A 12,363-nucleotide genomic window follows, 5' to 3' on the forward strand; every position below is an offset into this window, starting at 1 on the left:
CGCTAGTAAAAAAATAGGTTCCCCAGGTGGGCTCACTGCTCTTTGGGGGGTTTGTGCTTGGCTACCACAGGACCCCGGCCTTTGTAGCATCTTTTCCATTCCGTGCCACATGCCTATCCTCTTGCTGTTCTTTTTCCCACCCTTGGGGAACATGTCTGGACTGTTTTTGGAAACGTATTCTGCGTATTTGGCGTCAGTATCAGAATACGCTCCACTGTTCCTTTTCTGTTTCTTCATTCACCTTGTACTATCCTTCCTCCACTTCGGCATTTGCGTTTCCTCTTTTTCTTCTTCGTCCCTGTGCTCTCCTGAATGGCGTATATTCTGAACCCGATGCACTGCTATCAGTGTCATTGTTTCAACCACACTCGAGAGTCCTGTCGACAACCAACTAAATGTGTAACCTAAGGTAGGAATGCCCACAAGGCTGATTGTCCGCCTCCTTCTCCCCGCTGCATCAACTGCAGTGGTGACCCCGCTGCCTCCACCTACTATTGTCCCTTGTATTTTTATGAGTGAACTGTCCAGTAGATCCGGCTGAAGGAAAAAGTGTCTTACCCAGTCATTCGCAAGTTGTTGGCTAGTCAAAAACCCTGCGTTCTACCATCTTTCACCTACAGTATTGTCCTTGCTACATCCCACTCCACGAAGGACATGGCCACTCATATATGAGACCTCAAATTTAGCACCGCAGACATGTGACCTCAAATTTAGAACCGCAGTTGTGAAATCGCCCACCATCATGGTAGTGTCCTCGTATCCTCCACCAGCTGTACAACATGCCACCATACTCTCGCTTCATGGGGCGAAGTTACCATCTACACAACCAGCAGGCCGGTAGGGACAGAAGGAATACTCTCACGAGAAATTTGTACGTCCATCCAGCCAACCAACACCTGAGTCTTCCTCTGCTAACTGGAAAGGCTCAAAGAAGTGAAACAAAGGCAAAAGGTCTTCTCCTTCGCTGACTCGGAGATCCTCTTCGATGGTGTCGCCACGTGATACCCTCTCCTGGCTGACCTTTGTGTCCCCGGTGTGCACCACCAACCGTTTATCTGCTCTGGACTCCACAGGCCGACAGCAGAAGAGTGCCGAGGCTTCTGTAGACCTCATGCAGTGGGATCCCCCTCCATCTTTGCCCTGCAGCAGCAAGTCTTTCCCGGTGGGCGTGAAACATTCACCACCTTGGCTTCATGCGGCAGCCTTGTTCACTTTGGCATTCATTCGCTTCTTAAGGACACTACACCAGCCTCACTCTTTTGCCTTCAGTTTGCGATAGTACTTTTGTATTCACTGATGGCTCTTGGACTGACCGTGGTGTCGCATGTGCCTTCATCATTGGCGCTGACATTTTTTGGTATCGGCTTCCAGAACAGCTCAGCAACTGGTGCGGTGACTTACCTTCATTTTTTCCTCATCATGACTCTCCTCCAATGGAGCGTTCACCATTTTTGATCCAACGAGGAGGATTTACTACTGCTCTTAGAATCACAGCATCCACTTGTTCTCTGCCTTCAAGAAACAAAATTGCATCCTTTTGACCACTTTAAGCGCTTGCATTCCTTCATGGTCCATTTTGACCTCCCCCCCCCCCCCCCCCCCTCCCCCCGAGGACGGCATTCCATCTCATGGGGGAGTCATGCTGCTCATACGGGATGGCATTCACAGTCAACCCACCTCCTTGGCTACCCGTCTTCAAGCTGTTGCAGTTCACCTTTTCCTTCTTTACTTGACCTTTTCCCTGGTCCGTTCCCTCTGACACATGCTCGAGTCACCATTTCCCGTGTGCTATCCATTTGCCGACTCCTACCCCTCCTCCGTGCCAAATCAAATGGCAGCTTATTAAGGCCAGTTGTGATGACCAGGTGGAATATCATACAAATGTTATTCTTACCTCCGCAGAATGTTCCATTCCTCGCACTTCCTCTTTACCATACTGTGTCGCAGTCCCTTGGTGAACTGAGGTGTGCCATGATGCAATTCGTGCACGGAGATGTGCGCTCCTTGTTTTTAACGGTCATCCTCCAATGGCAAACTGCAATCATTATAAACAGATGCATGCACATGTCATCACATTCTTCGGGATGGCAAAAAAACTAGTTCTTTTAACAGTTCCATTCACTCTTCCGTCGTGTGGGCCAACCTCTGACGGCTCTCCCCAATTCCCCATTTCCCATTCCCCAATTTCCGGCCTGACTGTAGCAGACGATGTCATCGTGGACCCTGTTGCTATCTCCAATGCCTTGGGCCACCATTTTGCGGAGATCTCAAGCTCCTTCCACTATCACCCTGCGTTCTTCCATCGGAAATGAGCGGAGGAGGCTCGGGTGATCAAGAGTGCTACAATGCCGCCTTTACTATGAGGGAGCTAGATCATGCTTTCACTTTATCCTGATCCTCCACCCAAGGGCCAGATGCTGTTCACTTTCAGATGTTGCAGCACCTTTCTCTCATGGGCAAGCACTTTCTGCTTAATAGGTACAACCGAGATGGTGGTGTCACTCTCATACCCATACCTAAGCCTGGTAAGGACAAACATCTTCCTCGTATGTGCTGCCCCATTTCTCTCACCAGCTGTGTTTGCATGGCAATGGAATGTGTGATTCGTGTCTGGGTGGTATGGTGGCTTGAGACTTGTAATTCACTAACCACTGCACAGTGTGGATTTTGAGCACTGCGTTCTGCACTTTACCATCATGTCACTTTGTCCACCCATGTCATGAATGGTTTTCTGCAGAAATCCCAGACTACAGCCATGTTTTTCAATTTGGAGAAAGCATAGGACACCTGCTCGAGGCTGGTATTCTCCATACTCTCTACATGTTGGGCTTCCATGGCCGTCTGCCCTGTTTCTTTCAGGAAATTTATTTAAAAGACTGAGTTTTCAAGGTACGTGTGGGTTCTGCCTTGTTGGACACCTTTAACCAGGAAACCTCAGAGTTCTGTCCTGAGCAGCATCCCCTTGCTGTCGCCATTTCGTTGGAACTACAAAATTCTTGGGGCTCGTGCTCGATAGGAAACACTCTTGGTCCTCCCACGTCTTACCTGGCAGCCTGCTGTATGTGGTCTTGTTCTACGTGCCCTCAGTGGTACTTCCAGGTGTGCAGATCGAGCCACCATCCTCCATTTGTACCGGTCCCTTGTAGTTCAAAACTAGAGTGTGGGTGTTTCATTTATGTGTCTGCATGTCCGTTCCTCTTAACGCTGTTTCAATACTGCCCATCATCGTGGCATCCGTTTGCCCATTGGTGCCTTTTACACTATCCTGGTTGAATGTCTGTATGTAGAAGCTGCTGAACCACCACTGTCCTACCTCTTTGACTTTCTCCTCAGCAGATATGCTTGCCATTTGTACGCCATGCATGGCCAGCCATCCTATGCCTCCTTCTTCGATGACTCCTTTGATCGCCAGTATGGAGTGCGTCCCTTCTCTCTGTTACCTCCTGGAGTTCACTTTTGGCTCTTGCTCCGGCAGCTCAACTTCATGCTATCTGCAACTTTATTTACAGCAGAGCTCTTCGTCCTGTATCAGGCCATGGAGTACATCTGGCGACACAGGCTTTTCAATTGTGTCATCTGCTCAGACTCTCTCAGTGCCCTTCAAAGCCTCTATGTGCTGCACACCATCGATCCCTTAGTGCAATAGGTCCAGGAAAGCTGTCACTTGCTAACTCTTGATGGAGCCACTGTGCTGTTTGTGGATTGCTGATCACATCGGTCTAACGTTGCTGCCAAGGCTGCAGTCCTTGTATCTCAGCCTGCTTGTTCTATATTCCCTCCATTGACCTCAATGTTGCCGTCTGTCAGCAGGTGGTTGTCACTTTGGTATCACCACTGGTCCTTCCTTCATGGGAACAAGCTTTGGGTTATGAAGCCTCTCCCAGTGGCTTGGACGACCTCCTCTTGGCCCTCTCATCGCGAGGAGATCATTTTATCGAGGTTGCCTATTGGGCACTATCTCTTTAATCATCGCCATTTGTTAAGTAGTGCTCCCCCACCACTTTTTGCACATTGCGCCCAATTTTAGACTGTCTGCAATTTCGTGATGCAATGTCCTTTTCTTTTTTTTACACCCCGTTTATTTTTGCTGTCTGAGTTATTGGCCATTTTAGCAAACGATGCGCGGGGGGCTGTCGACCGCGTTTTACCCTAGCAATATGGTAAGGGCCATTTAATTTTTAGTTCTGGACCTCGGTTTCTCTCTGGCATATTTTATAGACCTTTCTTCACATCCATGTTTTTAGCTGCCTTCCCTTCCGTCAATATGGATTGACGTGTAGTTGTTTTTAACCTCTCTCTTTGTCTTCGTGTTCTACAGTTTTGATATGGGTGCGTACGCCCCTAGTTGTTTATACACCCTAAAAATAAAAAAATAAATTGGTGAAACTACTGGCGGATATTGCTGTTGGTACTGGAGATGAGTTGGAGATCATTACAAAATGGGGGAAGAGGAATATGGTAGCATTTACTTATGCATGACGTTAGTCAGGGTTCTTATCAAAATGGAGATTCATAGTTTGTCATTTACAGCAGACAGAATACGTGCATGATGGATGGAGTAGATATCACATTCCATGGGTTTTGGAGATGTAAGCCAAATTACACAACTTCCAAAGTTATTGAAGTGATTGTAGAGTCCACATAGTAAACCATGGCAAAGTTCACATAGTAAACAATGGCTGGTAGATGCACAGACAGAAGGGCATGCACAGGGAGAGCGGTAGTGATGAGGGCTGTGGGCAGGCGCTGTAGGAGAAATGCTGAGCACTGGAGGAGAATTGCCATTCTAAAGTGAAGCCTACACTCATAATTTTTAGTAAATACTAAGCAGGCCCCCTCCACACCCAAACTTGGTTGCATTGCGACCATTCAAAAATATGTCACCCTGGCTTTGGTTAGTGTCTAAAAAGAATTCCACCAAAAATGCAGCAATTTATTTTTGCCTGGGTTGTTAACCATTTGTAACTTTCAGAGAAGTGCCACGAGTGGCAAATTTTGAGTAAAACCTACATATTTCTCTTGTTGCTATGATAAAATTTGCTTCTTTTTACAAAACATAGCGGAGTTTGCATGGTCTCACCTCACGAACATGTTGTGCAGATGTAATGGCGAGAGAATTCTGAAACAGTGGTTTATTAAGTTTATTAAGATAGGAACTGAGGAAAAGTAAGGCCAGTATCGTATGAAAAAGGACATCCTCAGTACAAAATAAACTTTTAGTGTCTACACTTTTCATCCTCTATCGATGAACCGTAAAAATTACATTCTTTTATTGAAAAAGTCTGTAGATAGTGGAATAATATTGTAGATAATGAAGATTTGCATAATAGCTGTATGACAAAATAGTCTCCTCTTTGCAGTTTGCCAAAATCTTATTTTGATATCTCAAACAGTTTATGAAATCTGAGGAATGTTGTGGATATTTCACTCTGGCTTTACAGCTGCAAAATCATAACAACCCCTGTTTTACATTGCAAATTTTTTTGAATTTTGCTCAGTGTCTTACGCCCACATAAATATCACAGTAACTATGATCATCAACAAAATGATCTGCACATCATAATGACCCTGACATATAAAGCTACAAGTAAATCAAATATGAATTTTTTTATCTTATAGTTCTTGTAAAATCATTTAAGAAAGATTGAGGGTGTGCGCCTCGATTCTGTCATCGTCGACCAACCAAAAGTTGCAGACAAGTGTCAGCCTCCCCTCCGGAACAAACGAATGAACTTGCCCAGCACTTAGGATGAAAATTGGTCACTTTCATTGGCAACTGTATCCTGCATTGACTTTTAAAGGCTTACGACATGTAGACATGAGCTAATTTATCAGGACCTAATATCGGAGTTCTTGTGTCAAGTAACTGAATCGTTTAGTAGACTGCAGACATTAAACTCATTGTTAAGATACATTGAAGGTAGTCGAATCTAAAACTATATTCCATTATCTACTTTTCAAGGAAGTTGGTTGTTCTGTAAGAAATGGATGCTAATGGTACGACTACTGCTCCTTTGTGTAAAGGGCAGTCACAGCAAACACAAAATGGGGGTTACTTAAATCAGTGTGTAACAGTAATTGATAATTACAGTCATGACCTAGTCAGAAAATTTTAAATTTCGTGGAGAGCAGCAAGTTCGGGAACTTCAGTATGAATATTACGGCAATTAAGTAGGTAACATCTGGTATGACAGATTAAACATTCCAAGAATGTAGTCCACTGGAAAGGAGACAGATGGTTGAATGTTTGGAATAAGCTCATCATTCCACAACAGCTTAGCATTTATTTAATTCACGTTGGGGATTTTCATGACCAGAAGCTCCTTCTATTTTAGGTACTTGAATGTTTTTGGAATGTCGCAAATGTTACCAACGTTTGCAGTGAGTCAGCGTTATCAAAATTGGTAGAAATCCCTGTGATTAGGTCTGTTTAAAGCCTGCCATGCGAAACTGTCAGCTGATAGTAAAAGGAATAAAGTAAATCTAAGTGGGATGAAAACTGTTAATTTAATCTAAGATATCTATTTTCACTTACATGTAACGTGGCGTCCTTGTTGTTTGAGTGTTACCACTTGCTGGTACTTTACGATGCACATTTTTCTTCTCTTACAGTTGGTGGTGGACCAAGCGTGCGTCCCTACTGGAGTAACTTCTTGCAGGACACAGACCTCCTGGTGTTCGTGGTAGATGCAGCAGATGACCATAACTTGCCATTAGCATTTCGTGAGCTTAAGAGCCTTTTAGGAGATGAAAGGCTAGCACATGTGCCTCTACTTGTCCTAGCTAATAAGCAGGTTTGTGATTGTGTGGCATTACATGATAAAATTTCATAACATAACATGGCATGTTAAGATGCAATATTAACCTTATTGTTAGTCTTATTTTTGCTTACATTTTCTATCGTACCGAGGTTCTAATATATAACATTTGAATGCTTCATTTAAATTGTTTCTAGCCTTTATGAGCTATAAAATACAGTTTTGTATTGACAATCGTGACATGGTCGTGGGAAGGGTGCCAAACAGTGATACAAAAAGACACAGCTGATTTCCTTCTGCACCCTTCCCCAATCTGAGCTTGTGCTCCATCTTTAATGATATTTCAGTCATGGGACATAAAACCCATATTTTCCTTTCTTCAAATCCTGGAGAACTTCTTAAATACTAAGAACTAATGCAGCACGAGATTACCTTAACAGATGAACTGTCCTTTTATTGAATCCCCTCAATAAATCTGATCTATTTTCTTTCCCTATTATTGATTTCATGTTTCAGCTGATCACTTCTGTTATTACTTTTAGGCATTTGAAGAATGTGGCAGGCTCCAAATGTTAGTCTTTAAAGTTATAATAGGGTGCTATCAAGTGCTTTTCCTCGTTTATGCTTTACCTTGAATTTACCCATATTTAAGGGTAGGTGCAACCAACACCTGAAGTGGAAATAATTTCTTCTAAATGTTCTTGTAATCATTCAGTAACAGTAATTTGCCATAGGCAACAGCAACATACTGGAACAATGTGAGAGTGCTGCTGACCATTTGTGATAAATTATGTATACTGATTTCATTTATAATCCTGTTATACTTCAGGACTCACCCTATTATTTTCATTTTTGTTTATTATTTTCTATATGTACTGTCATGTGCGATGCTCTTTGTTATCAAATAATCACTGCAACCCTCATCCATTTGAACCTACTGTATTTCATCCGTTGGTCTCCTAAAATTCCCCCCCCCCCCCCCCCCCCCCCCCCGCACACACACACACACACACAGATATTCTCTCTCTTCCCTCCATTACGAAACTGATGCATTTGTCATGCCTCAGGATATTTCCTATAAATTGATCAGTACCTCTTCATAAGTTACTGAATCTACCCATCTAATCTTCAACATTCTTCTATAGCATCATATTGTCTTAACTGTATGCCTTACCATCCGTGTCTCACTTTCATATAGGGTGACACTCCAGACAGGAAGAAACAATTTGCATCACTTAAATTTATATTAAATATATATTTTTTTAAATGCTTTTCATGCTATAGGCAATCTGCATTTTCTATCACCACTACTTTGGCCATCATCAGTTATTTTGCTATCCAACTCATCTACTTCTAGCATCTCATTTTCTAATTTAATACGGTTATCATTGCCAGATATAATTGGAATGTATCTCATTTCCAATGTTTTACTTTTGTTGATGTTTATCATATGTCATCTTTTTCAAAACACTATCCATTTCATTCACCTGGTATTCCAAGACCTTAGCTGTCTCTGACAGAATTACAGTCTGATTGGCAAACCTCCTCGTCCCAAATTTGTCCCTGCTTTCCTTCACAGCTTGCAGATTGGAGACAGAATACAATCTAAATAACTTTTCCCTCACTGCATTTTATCTCTATTATCTTAAGTGTTTCAGAGAGCATATTCTTTTCAACATTGTCAAAAGCCTTCTGTAAAACTAAAAATGCTGTAAATGTAGGTTTGCCTTTATTTAGCCAGTCTTAAAAGATAAATTGTAGGGTCAGTATTGCCTTGCGTGTTTTTGCATTTTTCCAGAGACCAAAATGATCATAACCAAGAATGCCTTCTGCCAGTTTTTCCACTCTTCTGTAAATAATTTGTGAGTTCTTTGCAGTCATGATTTACTGAACTGATTATTCAATACTTTTGACACCTGTCAGCACCTGCCTACTGGCAATTGGAATTATTACATTCTTCTTGAAGTCCATGTGTATTTCACTTGCTTCATTTATATCTTGCACAGCAGAGAAAATAGTTCTGTCTAATGGCTGACTCTCCCAAGGACCTCAGTATTTCTGAGGGAATGTCATCTACTCAAGTAGCCTTGTTTCCACTTAGGTATTCCAGTGCTTGGTCACTTTTTTCAGCATTCCAGTGCATGGTCACTTTCTTCACAGTATATAAACAACTGAAATTCCTAGATGTATTATATTTCCCAACTCTTCTCCATATACTTCTGCTTCCCTTTCTATAACACTGACTTAAAGTTTGTTACCCCTGTATAATAGTTCTGCATAGTTGTTCAACCCTTCAGCATTCCATCTTTACGTGGCAATGGCTTGCCATCTGAGGTCGTGGTTCTCTTTCCCCCAAAGGTCTTTCTAATTTTCATATAGGCAGCATCAGCATCTATCTTGCTCTCAGTTACACATACTTCTTATGTCTCACATTTGTCCTCTAACCATTCCTGCTTAACATTTTGGAATTTCGGTCAATCTCATTTTATAGATATCCATATTCCCTTTTGCATACTGCGTTTTTACACTTTCCCCTTATGTCAGGTGTCAGGTTGGGTATGCTTTGCATTACCTGAGGATTTCTACTGGACTTTTTGCTTATTTTATCCTGTGCTGTCTGCACTGTTTCATCCCTCAAGGCTTTGCATTCAACTTATTTTATATTCTTTATCCCTGCTTCAGTCAGTTGGCACCTAATTCTCCCTCTGAAGCTCTCAACAACCTCTGACTTTTTTCAACTTTTTTCCATCTCCTTAATTTCCTACTATCTTGAAATATCTTGTGTTAATCTGCAGTTGATAACCAATAAATTATGGTCAGGTCCCCGTATCTGTCCCTGGATATGTTTTGCAGTATAAAACGTTATTTTGAAACCTCTGTCTGCCACTTACATAACCTACCTGAAATCTTTCTGTGCCTCCGGGTGTTTTCCATGTATAAAACTTGTTAGGGATATTTGTCTGTAATTGTGTGCATTCCTTCTTTTACACTTCTTATAAACAGGAGCAATGTGTGCTCCTTATCTGTCTGTGGGACTCTTGGTTGCACAAGAGATTTGAGTAACGGAAGCATTAATATTATTCACAAGTTTAATGTTAAATCTAACATAATTTTCTTAGGGCCTTGCATTGTGTTAACTTAGTGTAGTTCCAATGGCTTTTGCAAAATTTCACACATTTGTTTATTTGTGAAGTAGTGTAGGCAGTCATGGACCCCTTCACCTATTGTCATTCATGGCAAGGAGTATAACAGAGTGGTAGAAAGGAGCTATTGTGTTTGACTTTGTCCATGAACATACTATGAATAAATATGACGGATTTGTTGGTGTATATGCAGACTGTCCATCATATCTACAAGGAATAGAATATCCTTTCCAATCACGTAACACGGCATAAGAACAGTGGCCGTAAAAATAACTCAAGTGAGAGGGACTGAAATAACATCAATGGTTTTTTGGAATGCTGTCAGTGTTAAATTTACTTTATGCATCTGTAACCCTCTTATGCTCAGTGTCAGAAGATCTACTTAATAAAACTTCTCTTGGTAACCGTTATTGATGTTTGCCGGCATGGCCTTGTTATTCTGTTCCACCTAACTGTGTTGCAGCAATCTTCACAGGACTTCATCTCCTTGTGTGTGCATGGGTGCTTAAAGAGAGTGTTAATTGTCTTCCACGTTACTCAGATGACATAAACTACTGAACTTTGAACCTCATGTATTAACACTTTCTCTTATAAAAACATCGTGTTTCAGTTTGAAATCCTGTGTAAAAATGGACTGATGGATCTTTTTAAAACTGATATAACTCGGATAAGATAAAGGCAAAAAGTATTTTCTACACAAACCTGTTCAACAGACAGTTTTCATGATGTCCGTTGTAGCCATGGCCTTCTCTTTTTCTCAGTGTCTTGTAAACCTCTTCAAACCACAATGTCAAGGAACAAGTGGCCCCACACAGCAGGTGGAGATGCTCATTTGTTGTCCCGCCTTGTAGATGTGGTGGTTCAAGACTTTTTGCATCTGCACATGTTGTAACAATATCTCTCACAGTGGGAAGTCCCAACACTTAAAACATCATGAACATATTTCATCATCTTGGAATGCTGGGAGTGGAACATTCACTTTCCAAAAAACGTTATGTCACACTTCATATCCCGCCCACTGTGACTAAAGATGTCATATAAACCCTCTTAATTACATGCTTTTATTAGTCTTTTTGCGTTTCCTGTCTCCAAGAGAGAACAATATATTTTTGCTTAAAACCATAGTCCAACCTCTCTTTGAGATAATTTCGTTAAGTCATTTTTACCACTTTAACTACATCCACATCTACATCTACATCCATACTCCGCAAGCCACTTGACGGTGTGTGGCGGAGGGCACCCTGAGTACCTCTATCGGTTCTCCCTTCTATTCCAGTCTCGTATTGTTCGTGGAAAGAAGGATTGTCGGTATGCTTCTGTGTGGGCTCTAATCTCTCTGATTTTATCCTCATGGTCTCTTCGCGAGATATACATAGGAGGGAGCAATATACTGCTTGACTCTTCGGTGAAGGTATGTTCCCGAAACTTTAACAAAAGCCCGTACCAAGCTACTGAGCATCTCTCCTGCAGAGTCTTCCACTGGAGTTTATCTATCATGTCCGTAACGCTTTCGCGATTACTAAATGATCCTGTAACGAAGCGCGCTGCTCTCCGTTAGATCTTCTCTCTCTCTTCTATCAACCCTATCTGGTACGGATCCCACACTGCTGAGCAGTATTCAAGCAGTGGGTGAACAAGCGTACTGTAACCTACTTCCTTTGTTTTCAGATTGCATTTCCTTAGTATTCTTCCAATGAATCTGCTTTACCGACGATCAACTTTATATGGTCATTCCATTTTAAATCACTCCTAATGCGTACTCCTAGATACTTTATGGAATTAACTGCTTCCAGTTGCTGACCTGCTATTTTGTAGCTAAATGATAAGGGATCTATCTTTCTATGTATTCGCAGCACGTTACACATGTCTACATTGAGATTGAATTGCCAATCCCTGCACCATGCGTCAATTCGCTGCAGATCCTCCTGCATTTCAGTACAATTTTCCATTGTTACAACCTCTCGATACACCACAGCATCATCTGCAAAAAGCCTCAGTGAACTTCTGATGTCATCCACAAGGTCATTTATGTATATTGTGAATAGCAACGGTCCTATGACACTACCCTGCGGCACACCTGAAATCACTCTTACTTCGGATGACTTCTCTCCATTGAGAATGACATACTGCGTTCTGTTATCTAGGAACTCTTCAATCCAATCACACAATTGGTCTGATAGTCCATATGCTCTTACTTTGTTCATTAAACGACTGTGGGGAACTGCATCAAACGCCTTGCCGAAGTCAAGAAACACGGCATCTACCTGTGATCCCGTGTCTATGGCCCTCTGAGTCTCGTGGACGAATAGCGCGAGCTGGGTTTCACACGACCGTCTTTTTCGAAACCCATGCTGATTCCTACAGAGTAGATTTCCAGTCTCCAGAAAAGTCATTATACTTGAACATAATACGTGTTCCAAAATTCTACAACTGATCGACGTTAGAGATATAGGTCTATAGTT

The 12,363-nt window shown here is 42.0% G+C and overlaps 1 protein-coding gene across 1 annotated transcript in view; it reads left to right on the forward strand.

Annotated features, from left to right (window-relative positions):
- Positions 1-12,363, forward strand: part of LOC124620624 (ADP-ribosylation factor-like protein 3) — a 55,929-nt gene that overhangs the window by 31,655 nt on the left and 11,911 nt on the right. The window contains exon 3 of the mRNA XM_047147082.1: positions 6,613-6,794. Coding sequence (XP_047003038.1) covers positions 6,613-6,794 — 182 coding nt within the window. The remainder of the gene's footprint in view (positions 1-6,612; positions 6,795-12,363) is intronic.

This window comes from Schistocerca americana, chromosome 1, assembly GCF_021461395.2.
Source record: "Schistocerca americana isolate TAMUIC-IGC-003095 chromosome 1, iqSchAmer2.1, whole genome shotgun sequence".
Classification (NCBI taxonomy): Eukaryota; Metazoa; Arthropoda; class Insecta; order Orthoptera; family Acrididae; genus Schistocerca; species Schistocerca americana.